Source organism: Otolemur garnettii, unplaced genomic scaffold (assembly GCF_000181295.1).
Source record: "Otolemur garnettii isolate 467f Iridium unplaced genomic scaffold, OtoGar3 scaffold00001, whole genome shotgun sequence".
NCBI classification, from domain to species: Eukaryota; Metazoa; Chordata; class Mammalia; order Primates; family Galagidae; genus Otolemur; species Otolemur garnettii.
The window spans coordinates 27405379-27419911 of record NW_003852396.1 but is presented as its reverse complement, the minus strand read 5'-3'; the positions used below and the strand labels follow the sequence as shown (position 1 = coordinate 27419911).

The 14533-nt window shown below is 43.6% G+C and overlaps 1 protein-coding gene across 1 annotated transcript in view; it reads left to right on the top strand.

The window, feature by feature from the left end:
- The first annotated feature begins 11340 nt into the window (after window positions 1–11340).
- NEU3 (neuraminidase 3) overlaps window positions 11341–14533 on the top strand; it is a 13376-nt gene continuing 10183 nt past the window's right edge. Inside the window, exon 1 of the mRNA XM_012801907.2 lies at window positions 11341–11635. Coding sequence (XP_012657361.1) covers window positions 11572–11635 — 64 coding nt within the window. The 5' untranslated portion in view covers window positions 11341–11571. The remainder of the gene's footprint in view (window positions 11636–14533) is intronic.

Sequence of the window (14533 nt, the reverse complement as noted above, 5' to 3'; positions counted from 1 at the left end):
AAAAAAAAAAAAAGTATTTAATTTCTCCATCATAAATGAAACTCAGTTTAGCTGGATACAGGATCCTGGGTTGAAAGTTATTTTAGGAGATTAAAAGTCAATGACCACCCTCTTCTAGCTTGAAAGGTTTCAGCAGAGAGATCTCAGTCATTCTACTATTTTTCCCCTTGTAGGTTATGGTTTTCTTACATCTGGCTGCTTTCAGAATTTTCTCCTTCATATTAACTTTAGTGAAGTTAATTATGATGTGCCTGAGGAATGTCTTATTCAGGTTGAGTCTTGCTAGGGTTCTGAAACTGTCTGCTATCTGAATTTCAGAATTTCTTGACAGTCATCTGGAAAGTTCTTCATAATCTCATGAAGAAGAGCTTCTGTGCCTTGCGAAGCAACTTTGTTGCCTTCAAGGATTCCTATAAAGCAAATATTAGTTTTTTTCAAATTATCTCAGAGCTCTCTGAGAGAATGATCCATTTTTGTTCTCCATTTCTCTTACTCTTTGAGAGTTTGGGAGGGTTCAAAAGCTTTGTCTTCAGTGTCAGAAATCCTTTCTTCTGCTTGCTCCATTCTGTTACTGAGGGACTGTACTGTATTTCTTAGATATTTGAGGGCTGCAAATTCTTGTCTCAGTGTGTCAAAATCTTTGGTGATTTTGTCTTTGAATTCATTGAATTTTAGAGACAACTTTTGAAATGCTCCTTGAGTTTCTATTTCCAACTTTATACTTCCATTCTATTAATCTTATTTGCAATCCAAATCCTGAATTCGATTTCTGACATCTAAGCCATTTGTTTATGAATGGGATCTTCAGTTGTGTCCGCCATATCGTTCCTTGGGGGAGTTGATCTTCTCTGGTTATTCATGTTATTGGAGTTTTTCCTCTGATTCTGCCTTGTGATTATTTTACACCGTTTGGCTAGATGAACAGATAAGGTGAAGTTGGGTTGGAGGACTCCTGGAGTAGTGATTAACCAGCCTTTTGCCCAAGAGCTGTGACTAGTGTCTGTACCTTTTCCCATAGAGCTTTACAAAGGACCCATACAGTGCTATGGCCTGAGATACTGGGTACTTACTTGGTGTTGGGGAGCTAAGTGGCTCTGTATTGTTTTCAGCTGGTCTCTGTCCTATCCTAGTGAATTAGTTATTGTGGGGTTGAAGTCTCAGCTGTGGAGAAATACCAGCAATTAGGTCACCCCGCCCCTACATGGGCAACAACTGGAAAATGAAAATCAAACCTTCCCACAATCACACACCCAGGATAACACTTAGGATAGTCGTCAGGTAATTGTTCCAGTCAGCACCCCATCTCAAGTGGGAGAATTCAAAATGTCTCTGGCAACTAGATAGCAGAAGTCTGCTGGTAGCTCGAGTATGACTGATTCTGGTGCTCCGTGGAGTCAGAAGGGACCCCCCCCCCCAGCAAATGAATTAGTCTGGGAAGGTTGATGCCTCCTTCCCCACCTAGCACTTCTGTCACACTCAGTCACTGGTAACCCCACAGGGCTGTGACCCAGTTCCCTGCAATGAGCAGATGCTCCTCCAGGGGTTTGCGCCTGCCTGAGTCACAGGGAGATCTGTGTCTCCTCAGTCAGGCCACCACGCTCTGTCACCATCCAGCAGGGGGACCTGAGGCCTGACAACCTCAGGTGCTTCGTGGAAGCTGGGGCACTTCACTCAGTTCCAGCCTCGCCCCTGATTGATGTTGCTGACACTTATATTTTTGCAGAATTTGTGATTCTGTCCTGGCTACATTCCCCTGTGGACCAGGTGCTATTTGAGTTCACAGAAACGGCAACTCAGCCCGGGTCTGTTCCACTGCCTACAGCTGCTGTGTCTGTCGCCACTATAGTCTGTGTTGGGGTGGGTGTGGTTAGAGTTCACACTCAGCTCTGCCCACTTGCTTTTGTCTCAGCTATGATCCCCTGAGGGCCAGTTGCTTCTTAGGCTCACCAAAGCAGTCCTGGCTAAGCCCTGCCCTGGGAGTATGCCGTCTCTGCGTGCATCTTCTATTCTCCCTCCCCACTGTGCCCCATCCAGGCAGGTACTACCTCAGGCATACCCTTTATTCACGGGGCCTGCTTTACCGTCGCAGATCTGTTCCACCAGTTTCTGCCACCAGAGAAGATGCCCAACTTTCTCTTGTTGCCCAGAGAGACAGAGAGTGTCTATCCAAAATATCTCCAAGGGTTGTGAGCCCTATTGTTCCCACTGCTGTGCTGCTGCTCTGTGCCTCTAGGCACCATCTCTCCTTCTCCCGTAGGGTTCTTTCCATCCACTGTCTTCTCCATTCCCCCATGCCGCAGAATCAGCACAGACCTGCAACAGCCCACGCCCTGTCCACACCTCTCAAGAAAATACCCAATAATCTGGACTCCATGAGGGATAGGCTTCCAGACCTTGAGGTGAGAGTGAAGGAGTGCTGGGAGTTCAGAATTGCAAGTAGAGAATATGTACAGTTTTATATAGTTTTATGCCTGGCAGGAGAGTGCCACAGCATCCTAGTAGGGGAAGGAGGTCTGGTTTTTAGACGATCTCTCCCTTGGCATAAAATGGGAGGATGTTTGAATTCTGCTTGCTTGTTTATAGAAAGTTTACTGCAAAAAGTTCTCTTGGGGGAGGAGAGTCTGGTCAGCTTGGCAATGGATTTTGTACCTATTGTTTGTATCCTTGGGGTCGCAGCTCGCCTCAGCAGGGTTGCTGTGCGTTCTTCACCCTTTTCTCTTGGCTCAGCTCCAAACCATCAACTTACTTGCTAAACTTCTGTCCTTTAACTCTCTTTCTGGATGGGAGCCTCTGTGGAAAGCTGGCTCCAGTCGGCCATCTTGCCTCCCCCCATGAATTCTTAACCTTTTCTTGGTGCCACGTATCTTTTTGCTATTCTGGCACTGTTTATGGTCCCCTTGTCAGAATAATGTTTTAAATAAGTAAATATAGCCTATTAATGGGAAACAAGGAAAGTGGTTGCAGACTCTTAAGTACTAAAAAATAGACTCAAAGACAATTGCTCAAAAAGTACCCTAGTTGCTTCTGTTTGAGTGGGAAGACTTCCTCACTTATCTGACAATCAGCCTCAGGTCTGTACTCGTTTTAACTGCCAAAACTAATATTCTTCCTGGATGGGCAGCAGGTTCCTCCTTTCAGACTCCCTTTTAGAGACCTATTTTACATGAGCATTTTACTACTGCTGTGGGTAGAAACCATTTTTGGAAGAGGCAAGCCTTCAAACCATAGCATAATGAGTTTGCAGTCCACCACCAGTTGGTTCTGACCACAGTTTATTTTATTTAATTTTTAAATTTTGTTTATTTAGAGAGGAAATGTCACTATGTTGTCCTGGCTGGACTCAGAACTCCTATCCCAAGTGGCTGAGAATATTGGTGCATACCACTGTGCCCATCTCATGCTCTGACCACAATGTAATTGCCATTCTCCTTAAGAGTGAAAAGTCTATCAGAAACACCAGGTACATGTCCAGCTCTTGTACCTCTCATGGAAAACACCTGTCACAACCTCCACATGTCTCTGCTAACTCATTCTTGTAGGTGTGACTCATCCTGTGGGATGGACAAATGCCACTTGGCTGGAGGTGTGGACATATGAGTAGATTAACTTCCCTCAGACAGCCTTTCCAAAAATAGGACTAGTCTCCAATTATTCTATGTGAACTGGGAATAGGAGACCATGTTGGAGACACTCAACCTTGAATAATGTGACAAGCCCCAAAATCGTAAAAATCACCTTGTTTCCGGGGGCATTATATGAATGTACTCATACAGAAGCTAGGCATTAACTTCTTTTTTTGCAGGTTTTTTTTTTTTTTTTGGGCCAGGGCTGGGTTTGAACCTGCCACCTCTGGCATATGGGGCTGGTGCCCGACTCCTTGAGCCACAGGTGCCATCCTAGGCATTAACTTTTTTGAAAATATGGTACCTTACACCTCTAGAAGGATCATAAGCAACTTTTGAGTTTTAAACAATACCATTAGTGGATCCTGAAGCTCTCAGGGATTCTTTCAAAATGAAGCTCCCCGTTGATTTCATGGGGGAGCTTCTTGGAGGGTAACTGAGGGTAACAAGGGTTATCACTATCTTTTGAGTTGTCCTATTGGAAAGGTTTATCTGAAGTTTTTCCCTGTCTTTAGCTGACGTCATTGGCAATGCTACCTCAGCCCTGAAAGGCATTTAGGTCAGAGTGGTTATGGGTGATAGAATTGCTCTTGACTTCTGCTTTGTGGCCAAAGTTTAGTCTGTACAATTGCTAGTACATCCTGCTTCGCCTTGATTAAAACATCAGGCTGAATATAAAGTCAGTACAGAAACTTGAGAATGCCACCTGGCTTCTCTTGTTGATTTTTTACCTCATTTGGTTGGATCCAGGCCCTTGGATATGTTTGAATCCAATTCTGCCTGATCTCATCCTATTAATTGACATTCTGTTGATAGCATCTTTAAATGCCATAAAGGACTGTTTGAATGGATTTGGTCTCAATTTCTGTAAGATTAATCAGTGACAGATGGAGTGGCATACATATGGGAAAAGCTAGGATAGTATAGAACTGAAAGATGCATGTTGTTGAGTGACAGTTCTCTATAGGTGTCTATCATTTCTGCATATTTTTCAAAGAGGGACGTTGACTACATTTGTTTCAGACTGTCCAAGAATGTCTAGTGAACAACCTTGGAGACACAGTATCTCCATGTATCAGAGCAAAGGGCAGACAAGCTATATTGCCCATTATAAGAGATTTGGGTTCCCTGAGCTCAAGGTTCTTGTCCACTCATGTACTTCATTGCATGTGCAGGTATCATTTGGCTCTCTATGAATCTGAGTTTTGGGGCTCAGGGAAGTGGTACAAATTCAAAAGTAGTACTTCAGCTGCTGCTGTTGCTTTAAAGTTATAAACTAACCTTTTCTCTCTGACCCATGAGTCTTATATCTTCTGCCTGAAACTATCAAACTGTTGCAGGCTACTTTGTTAGCTTATAGGTAAGTTAACATCGCAGACCCTTCACAGATCTTGACAGCCCCGTGCCCCCTTTTATGTACCCCATATCTTGGAAGTTCCCTAACTTCTGTCACAGAAAGTGCCCCTAGTACTCCTATGCCACCCTTACTTGATATTACCTTCTTAATCTCCTTTTCCATTTTTCTTTATCAAAAACATTCACATAGTTCTGCTCTGCTAACATCTGCAGCAGACAGTGCTGGTTCCCTCAGACAATTTAGACACAGTGAGAGGAGGTACAAAGTGCTGTGGAGGCTGGAAGAGGTGTACTTGTTATAGCATGCCGGTCTGGGAGGCTGTTGTATAGGAAGCTAAGCCTGTTTAAGCTGTGAATGAGGAGAAGGGCCATTTTACAGATGAGGAACCTGAGACACAGAAATGAAGTGTCACCTTGCTAAGTTCACTCAGCTAGAGAGTGGAAAGTCAGGTTTGAAGCCAAGATCTTGCTATCTCTAAATATATAAAGAGATTGTTCCTCAACTTCACTGCCTCAGATATAAGACTGAGACCATCAGAATTTACATCAAATAAGTCTTGAGAGATTTGGCATCAGTTTTCTTTTTCTTTCTTTCTTTCTTTTTTTTTTTTTTTGACGAAGTCTCGCTTTCTTGCCCTTTGTAGAATGTGCTGGTGTCATAGCTCACAGCAACCTCAAACACTTGGACTCCAGTGATCCTCCTGCCTCAGCTTCCAAAGTATTTGGGATGTCAGGTGCCTGCCATAACACCTATTTTTAGAGATGGGGTCTTGCTCTTGCTCAAGCTGGTCTCAAACTCCTGAACTTAAGTGATCCACTCTCCTGGGCCTCCAGAGTGCTGGGATTATAGGCATGAGCCACTGTACCTGGCTTCAACATCAGCTTTTAAGTTCTAAAATTGCGTTGGTGATCCACAGAGTTGGTGATTGTGAACTTGGAGAAGTCTGAGGCAGACCCTGAGATCAGGGTCTGATTGCAAACAGTATATTTAGGAGATGCGGGGAGCATTGTAAAGAAGTGGGAAAATGAGATAGTGAAGAGAAGGCCAATACACGTGCATTATTAAGCAAGTTTACCCCTGTGGGTAACTGGTGCTTAATCCTGTTGGGGAGGGTGTAAAATGCTGGCTTCCAAACTTATCATACTTGAGGGTTATGTACCCAATCCTGAGAGACATTAGTGACATTGCTAGTGAATGTCATCTCAGCTGCATGTCCAGATTGTCAGCCATGTCTACCATGTATCCACCCCTCCAAAAGGAAAAGTCAACTCAATTAAAAAACTGGTAATCCATGGGTCAAAGTCCATGGTAGCCTAGCAAGGACCGAGACCTCAGAATGGGGATGCCTTCTTACCCAGCATAGCTCACACAAGGACTCATCCTGCCTGAGGTTCTCCAGAGGAGCCTCCTCACCTACTCCCAGCTCTGCCTTTGCAAAGTTAAAATTGAGTGGAAACAACAAGAAAAGAGGAAGATAGTGTCTCCCTAAGCCCTTAACTTGCCCATCTGTGAAATGGGTGGTTGGATTAGATGGTCTGTGGTCCTTTCCATAGCTGATGCTCAGCTGCTTTATGGGGAACTCCTTGCTGTACCTTCTCTCTCGAAGGTCTGGATCATGAGGATAGGCAGCACTAATCTGCAGTCCCCTCCCTAGCTTGATTTTGGTAACTTACACATTTAAAGTCATTAAAGTATGTCCCATTCTTAGGACAAAAGCACAACTATTCTGAAGCTGTTGGTCTATGAGCTCAACTTGTCTGCCTGTTGGCCCCTTTATCTGCTACAGAGCTAGTCTCAGCCCCCACCCTCCTATGACAACTCTGGAAGAGTGCAGGATAAGAGGGAAATTAGTGGCCCTACATCTGTTAAATGTGGAGAAAGCAAGGCTGAGCTCCAAATCTTTGAGGGCAGGGCTATCTTTCTGGGACTTGCCAAGTTCTCTGGGGCCTGGGACTATGGTGGGCTGGTTACTGGGGAGGTCCACTGGAGATTCCTGGAGATTCAGGCTGTTGTGTGATATCTGGTGATGTGTGTCCTTGTGTAGTTATTGACTACTTGTGTCTTGGAATTTAGAATCATTTTGTACAGAATTGTTGCTAATTGTCAGGAGGAGAAAATGGGCTAGAAAAAGCCCAGTCTTAAGTTATCTGGTTGTCATTCATAATTGACATTTAATTTGTCAAATCACTGTTGGTGCCTAATCACTTAAGTTAGTAATTCTGTTTTCTTTTTTTAAAAAAAATTGTAACATAATTATCCTGTTGGTAGGTCTGGGGGTGGGGGTGGGTCATGTTTTTGCCATGGTGATACATGATACAGGCCTGGAGCTTGCGAGTCCCTTTTTATTGTGGTATTGGAGTAGGACAACAATAAAGTCCATTAGAAATGCAAAAAAAAAAAAAAAATCATGGTGATTCTGTGTTTTGATGCAGGCACCTGACTAATTCATTATGTTTTCTAGTGTAATAGGGGAGAATTTATATATGGAAATATGTATTATTTTGTCACGCATGTTTCTTTTATTTCCCTATGGGTACAGTTATTTCATCGATTTACAAATATTTGTATAGATGGGCTGTCTTATGAATTTCATTTCACGGTAGTAAAAATATGTATACAATAAAAGGAGGTATTAAGAAAATAAATATTGGCTTGGTGCCTATGGCTCAAGGTGCCAGCCACATACACCTAAGGTGGTGGGTTCAAATCCAGCCCGGGCCTGCCAAACAACAATGATGGCTGCAACCAAGCTGGGCTTTGTGGCGGGTGCCTGTAGTACCAGCTACTTGGGAGGCGGAGGCAGGAGACTCACTTGAGCCCAGGAGTTGGAGGTTGCTATGAGCTGTGATGCCACAGCACTCTACCCAGGGTGACAGCTTGAGGCTCTGTCTCAAAAAAAAAAAAAAAAAAAAGAGAAAAGAGAAAAAAAGTAAATATTGAGAAAGAAAAATTTTAAAAAATGTGTATGCACACACACATATGGCATAAGGGTCTGACAGTGCTGGAAACAGGTGCTTTAATTTTAGGATACCAGGAAATGCCCTTGGCATTTGTGGCTTCATCTCTTACATTCTGGTTTCCTATCTGCTTCTGGTTTCTGTTCCCTGGAGATTTTCCCTTTCTTTCAACCTTAGCAGTGATGTTTAGTATGAAAATGACAGGCAGGTAGTGGCAGACTTCAATTAGATTTGAGTCTTTATTGTTAAAGGCAGCCTCAAAACTCAAAACCAAGTTAATGCAGAAAAGCCCTCCAATTAGTAAAAGAACAAGCTAGATCACTGTACACCTAGGCTCTCTCCTGAGTACTCCTATGGGACATTGATCAGGTACTTTCAGATCAGTTCCTTGAGTCTAGAAAATATATTTAAGAACTTGAACTTAGCCACAACCAGTTATCACTCTGCTTCCCTAGGAAGCAGATTCTGAGTGGAGTTTAGCAATATGTTTAAGTCGTACCCTTGGGACCAACATTTATGGATGGGAGGGCATAGAAGCAGGATAGGGCAGTGGGAGTTGAGATCTGATGCAGACCTAAGGACAGCCTTAATTGATAGCATGAGATTGTCTAGAGCTTAGTGACATCAGTCTACTTCACAGCAACTTCAAACTCCTGGGCTCAAGTGATCCTCCTCCTTCCAAGAAGCTAGCACTACAGGCACCCACCACAATGCCCAGTTATTTCTTCTATTTCTATTACAGATGGGGTCTTACTGTTGCTCAGGTTGGTCTCCAACTCCTGAGCTCAAGGGATCCTCATCCCTTGGCCTCCCAGAGTACTAGGATTACAGGTATAAGCCACCTTACCTGACCCAAAATGGCCAGTCCACACAAGAATCATGTCTTCCCATTGATTAGTTGCTCGATGTTGAATGTGGGCCAACCTGGGAAACAGCATGACTTTGAATGAGACAGCTATCTATAGGTGAGGAAATCCCTGAAGGAAGTGATGATTGAAGACTATCCTCACAGCACTCCTAACAGCCACTCCTTTTATTGAAGGGGGATTTGGGAGGTGTACCCCCATGTCTTGCACACCAGGGAAGCAGAAGAAACTGATGCCTGTAGCAGAACCTCAGACTCAGAAAAGTGTGCTGAAAGAGCCATAAGTCATTTATACATAAAATCATATTTTATGTGTTATCTTGTTAGGATGAATCAAGTCCTTTTGCCAGACTTCTAAAGGGACACTGATGGTGATTTTCTATTTCCTTCTTCTACATTCATTAATTGGAATTTTACTACAAGGAAGAGTATTACTATTTACTATTCCTCCTCCATTTATTTTTTATTCCATTATTACTCATGCCAATATGGGTTCATGGGTTTTTTTATTTTATTCTATGGGTTATAACAGAATACTATCATTTGTTTTCTCATTCAGGAACTCCTTCGGGTTGGCTTCTGTGTTCTTTTGAGAAAAATCCGACCATTTGTGATGTCTTTCTTTTTTTATGGCACCACAAGAGATTCCACACTTACATTTTTCCCTGATCCAGCCCTGGAATAAACAAACCATTTTCCCAAAGAGCCCTGGTTTCTTTTATTAGAGAATAAGGTTAGAACCAACATTTGGTGATTCAGTGTGCTCTTTGTCACTTGGAAGGATTTTCTTAAAACATACCACCATTTGGGCAGTGCCTGTGGCTCAAGGAGTAGGGCGATGGCCCCATATACTGGAGGTGGTGGGTTCAAACCCGGCCCCAGCCAAAAACTGCAAAAAGAAAAAAAAAAAGTACCACTATTCTAAAAAATTAATTCCTGAGTACGTGGGCAGTGGTAAAGTTGTCTTAATGTCTTTAGAGTTGTTTCATTCCAACTAGGATGCAAATAAGGTTCACATCTTTTTTAGTTGATAACATTTATATTTTTATCTACAGTCCTCCTATTCTTTTTCCCTTGGCCATTTTTAAGAAACCATGTCTTTTTTACCCTATGCTGTGGCTTTGGTAATTGCATCCTGATGGTGTCATTTAACATATTTTCTACTCCTTGGTCAGATTCAGGTTTGAATTTTTGGCAAGAATATTTCAGAGGAGGCTCTACAGGTCTTACTGCATAACATCAGGAGGCCATGTAATACCCTGCAATACGGTTTGTATAGGAAAGGCAGACAAAAATCTTTCCTTAGCAGCCTTTGAGGTAAACACAGTGTCTTTTTTCTCCACATGTCAAAATAAACCCATGACTTTTAACTAATTTTTTTTTTGCAGTCATTAGTTTTTTGATGCTCACAGTTTTCTATATTTGGCCAGTGGGATCACTTTCAAATTCATTTGTCTTCTTTTAACATGACTCCAGTTGTCTTGTATGGCTTTTGCTTTTTGAGATGAGATGTTAGTAGGCTATTAAACATTTTCTTCCCTAGACCTGAAATCAAGTCACTTTTCCATCAAACCCTAGTTCCTTTGAGGAGGAAACAGTATTTTAAGACCATCATTTGGGCTTATTGTTACTGGGATATTCTCTGATTCTAGGACTTCTTTCTTTCTTTTTTGAGGCACAATACATCAGATTGTATTCAGGTTGACTCCTGTGTTCTTTTGAAAAAGTCTAATCCTTTTGAGAGTTCTTTCTCACTTTATGGCACCACAGATGCTCCAGACTCATCTTGTATTTTTCCTGCCCAACCCAGAATTTTTTTTTCTCTCTTTTTTTGCAATTTTTGGCCGGGGCTGGGTTTGAACTGACCACCGCCTGTATATGGGACCAGCGCCCTACTCCTTTGAGCCACAGGCGCCACCCATCAGAATTTTTTTTTTAATGAAAAAATATTCATGAACTCAAGCTCACAGAAGTTTTAAATTTTACACTTTTTAAGTTAGCTGTCTTCCCCTTTACTAACATTACCTTTATGTTGTGCTTGGCTGGGTTAAATCTCATGGTGTGAAACAAAAGGACGAACTCAGTGCTCTGTGACAAATATATGTAAATGACACACATATATAATAAATAATAATGTATATTTTATCTGCTCTTTTTGCAAGGAAGGTGGCCAAGGCTCTGGCTGGCCGGTCCTTAAAGGAAGAATACCCTCTGAGGCCCGGAACCTTTGCTCAACTCTCAGGCGGTCTTGGGAGGTTTTAGGCGGTGATACCTAGAAATAGACCAGCCTGACAGAATAGGTGCTTGGGGATAGGGGAGTGGAGGGGGTGGGGCGAGGAAATGAGAGGTTGGATTTGTGCATAGGATGCTCAGGGGCCGCTAGGTACTGCAAGACCTTGGCAGAGCTGAGGAAAAGGGTGCACTGAGAGGCAGCGCAGGTTCCACACCGCGGCGGTGGTAGGGCTGGGGGCAGGAGCCCGGAGCGACTTCCGGGATAAGCGGTGGGCTCCCGGGGGCGGGGCGGCCTCCTGGACGGCCAATCGCAGGCCCGCTGCGCCTCATGCCGCTTCCGCGCGTTCACTTTATGTACTCGGTGTCTGTGAGTGTCTCTGCTGTCCTCTTTCCGGACGTCGCCGACTCTCTTTGTTTCTCGGGCTTCGTGTCTGTGTCCTCAGTCTATTTTGTATAGACCGTTTCTCTCGGTCTCCTCAGCCTCCGTGTGGGTCATTCCCCAGGCATCTGAGACCTGAGGGCCCATTCCCGAGCCACATGGAAGAGCCCTCACCGCCCAGCTCTGACCCGCGGGAGACGGTGGACCCGGGGTCTCGCGCAGGTGAGCGGGGTTGGGAGATGGGAGAGCACCCTTAAAAATGGGGCACTGTGACTGGGGACAGATTCAGCAGCACTATTCGTGCTTTGGAAATCCAGTCTTTTTTAGTTTTTTTAGAGACAGAATCCTGCTCTGCCACCCAGACTGGAGTGGGCTCAAGCGATCCTCCTCTGTAGGTGGTACTACATATGCCCGCCACCATACCCGGCTAATTTTTCTTACTTTTTTTGTAGAGACAGTGTATCTCGCTGTTGCTTAAGCTGGTCTGGAACTTCGGCTCTCAATCGAACCTTCAGTCCTGGCCTTCCCAAGATTGGATAGGAAATCCAATCTTGAGGGAATATGAGTCAGAGCCGCTCAGTCGGCCAGGACTGACACAGCCAGAGAATCTTCATGTCCAGTTCTATTTTTGTTTTCTTCTCAGTGACACAATAACTTAAACCTGAGAATTAGCATTGTAGAGATGAAAGGAAACTGAAAAGGAAAAACCCTTAATAGCGAGGGGTTTGTAGGTGGCAGAGAGAGCCCTAAGCTGCAACTTAGGAGACTTGGGTCTTGGTCCAAGTTTTGCTACCGAGTGGCCTTCTCTAAGCTTTTCCCCCTCTCTGGGCCTAAATTTTCCCATCTATACCTTGACAGGGTTTAGCTTACAGGATCTTCAAAGGCCTGACACATGGAAGGTGTTCTGTAAATATTAATTTTGTTAGGAGTGAGTGGAATAGGCAGGACTCTTTCTACTGAATTTTATACGTGAGGGTCCTAGAACAGAGAAGTTGAATAATGTGCCCAAGGTCTTGTGGTTGTGGTTCAAATTCAGTGTTCTTAATCATTACACCACCCTGGCTCAGGGAGAGATATCTACTTAGAAGAAAGCCTGACAGCTCTGTTAGGAGAGCTTGAACTGGGGGACAGAAGTATGGAGAAGACAGTCTACCTTGGCCTATCTTTTGCTTCTTCTATTAAGACCTGAGGATTGGCGTGAGGGGAGGCTTTTCTTCTGGACTCAGCAAAGCCACCTTCCATTCTCTCCTTATGGTTCTTCTCTCTTCTTTAAGTTAGAAAAAAAGTGACTAAATAAATTATTCTTCTGCTATTGATGAGAGTTTATCTTGATCAACACTAGGAGGCTATAGCCAAAAGCTGCTCTACTTTGCCCTTAGAATTTATGGCCTAGAAAGCTGCGTCATTCCTCTGTCAGAAATTCTTTGAGTTTCCCCTATCTATAGAATAAACATGGTATCGAAACCTCCTGGGATCTGGATTCTGCTGTCCCCTTCAGGCTTATCTCTACCAACAGCTTTTGCATTCCACCTTGGTGTAGTCAGACTGAACTACTGAGACTTCCCATAGTGCTCTGTGTTTTCTGTTACCTGCAGACTTTTTACATCCACTCCCTCTGCTCTCTCTCTCTCTCTCTTTTTTCTTTTTTGTTTTAGAGACAGAGTCTCTCTTGGTCACTCTCGGGAGAGTGCTGTGGCATCTTAGCCCACAGCAACCTCAAACTCTTGGATTCAAGTGATTCTCTTGTCTCAGCCTACCACGTAGCTGGGACTATAGGCACCCACCACAATACCCAGCTATTTTTTAGAGACAGGTCTCCCTGTGGCTCAGGCTGGTCTCGAACCTGTGTGCTCAGGCAGTCCACCCACCTCAGCTTCCAAAGATTAAAGGCATGAGCCACTGCACCCAGCTTGCCCTTCTCTTTTTTATCCTCAGTTGGCTAACCCACTGTTCATTCTTTAAGATCTAGTTCACTCATTCATTCAACAAATTATTTGTTGAGTACATATCACATACCATGAATGGTTCTACATGTAGAGGTATGGCAGTAAATAAATAGACATATCCTCGCCCTTTATGAAACTTCTGTTTTGTAGTAGGTATTAAACGAGTGTAACATATGATAAATATGTGTAGAATGGAGCAGGAAAAGAGGCTAGGGAGGGTCAATAGAATTTACAAGGAAGCCCTCACTGATGGGATGGTGCTTGAATGAAGCTGAGCAAACTGAGGGAGTTATGTGGCTATGTGAAACAAGTGTGTTTCAAGACCCAGGGCATAACTCACGCCTATAATCCTAACACTCTGGGAGATGGAGGTGGTGGATTGTTTGAGCTCAGGAGTTGGAGACCAGCCTGAGCAATAGCAAGACCCTGCCTCTAAAAATAGCCTGACCTTGTCCTGGGCACCTGTAGTCCCAGCTACTTGGGAGGCTGAGGCATGAGAATCACTTGAGCTCAAGAATTTGAGGTTGCTGTGAGCTAGGACGCCACGGTACCTTACCAAGGTCAACAGAGTGACACTCTGTCTCAAAAAAAAAAAGAAAGAAATGTGCTCCAGGCAGGGTTCAGTTATTAACCCTCTCCAAACATCCTTCTATGGTGCTGTGATCTGCCCTTTTTCTGTTTTTTTATTTGCTCTGGTATTTACTTCTAATGCAGTGCTTATTACAGGTGTGTCATATTATAATTGTCTGCATGTAAGTCTATTTCCCTCACTTGGACGTGAGTTTCTTTTTTTTTTTGGATATGAGTTTCTTGAGAGCAAGGACACCTGATTCTTGTCTCAGTGCACATGTATGGCTGGGCACAGAGTAGGCACCCAGAAATATTTACTGAATAAATGAAGAAAGCATTAAAGACCAGGTTCTTATAGCCTAATAAATTTTACAAATGACTCATAAGATAGGGCTTGGATGACTGAAGGTGTCCCATGAAACCCCTTGTTCGGTGACGCAGAGGAAAGCACTGCTAGACAAAATGATTGGAATGAAAAGGAGGGCTGAGGCTCTATCAGGCACACAGCAAACACCCATGTTTATTGAGCTCCTTGTAAACTTGTCTTAGTAAAGGTTAAAAATAGCAAAAAGGGCTCAGCGCCTGTGGCTTAAGTGGCTAAGGC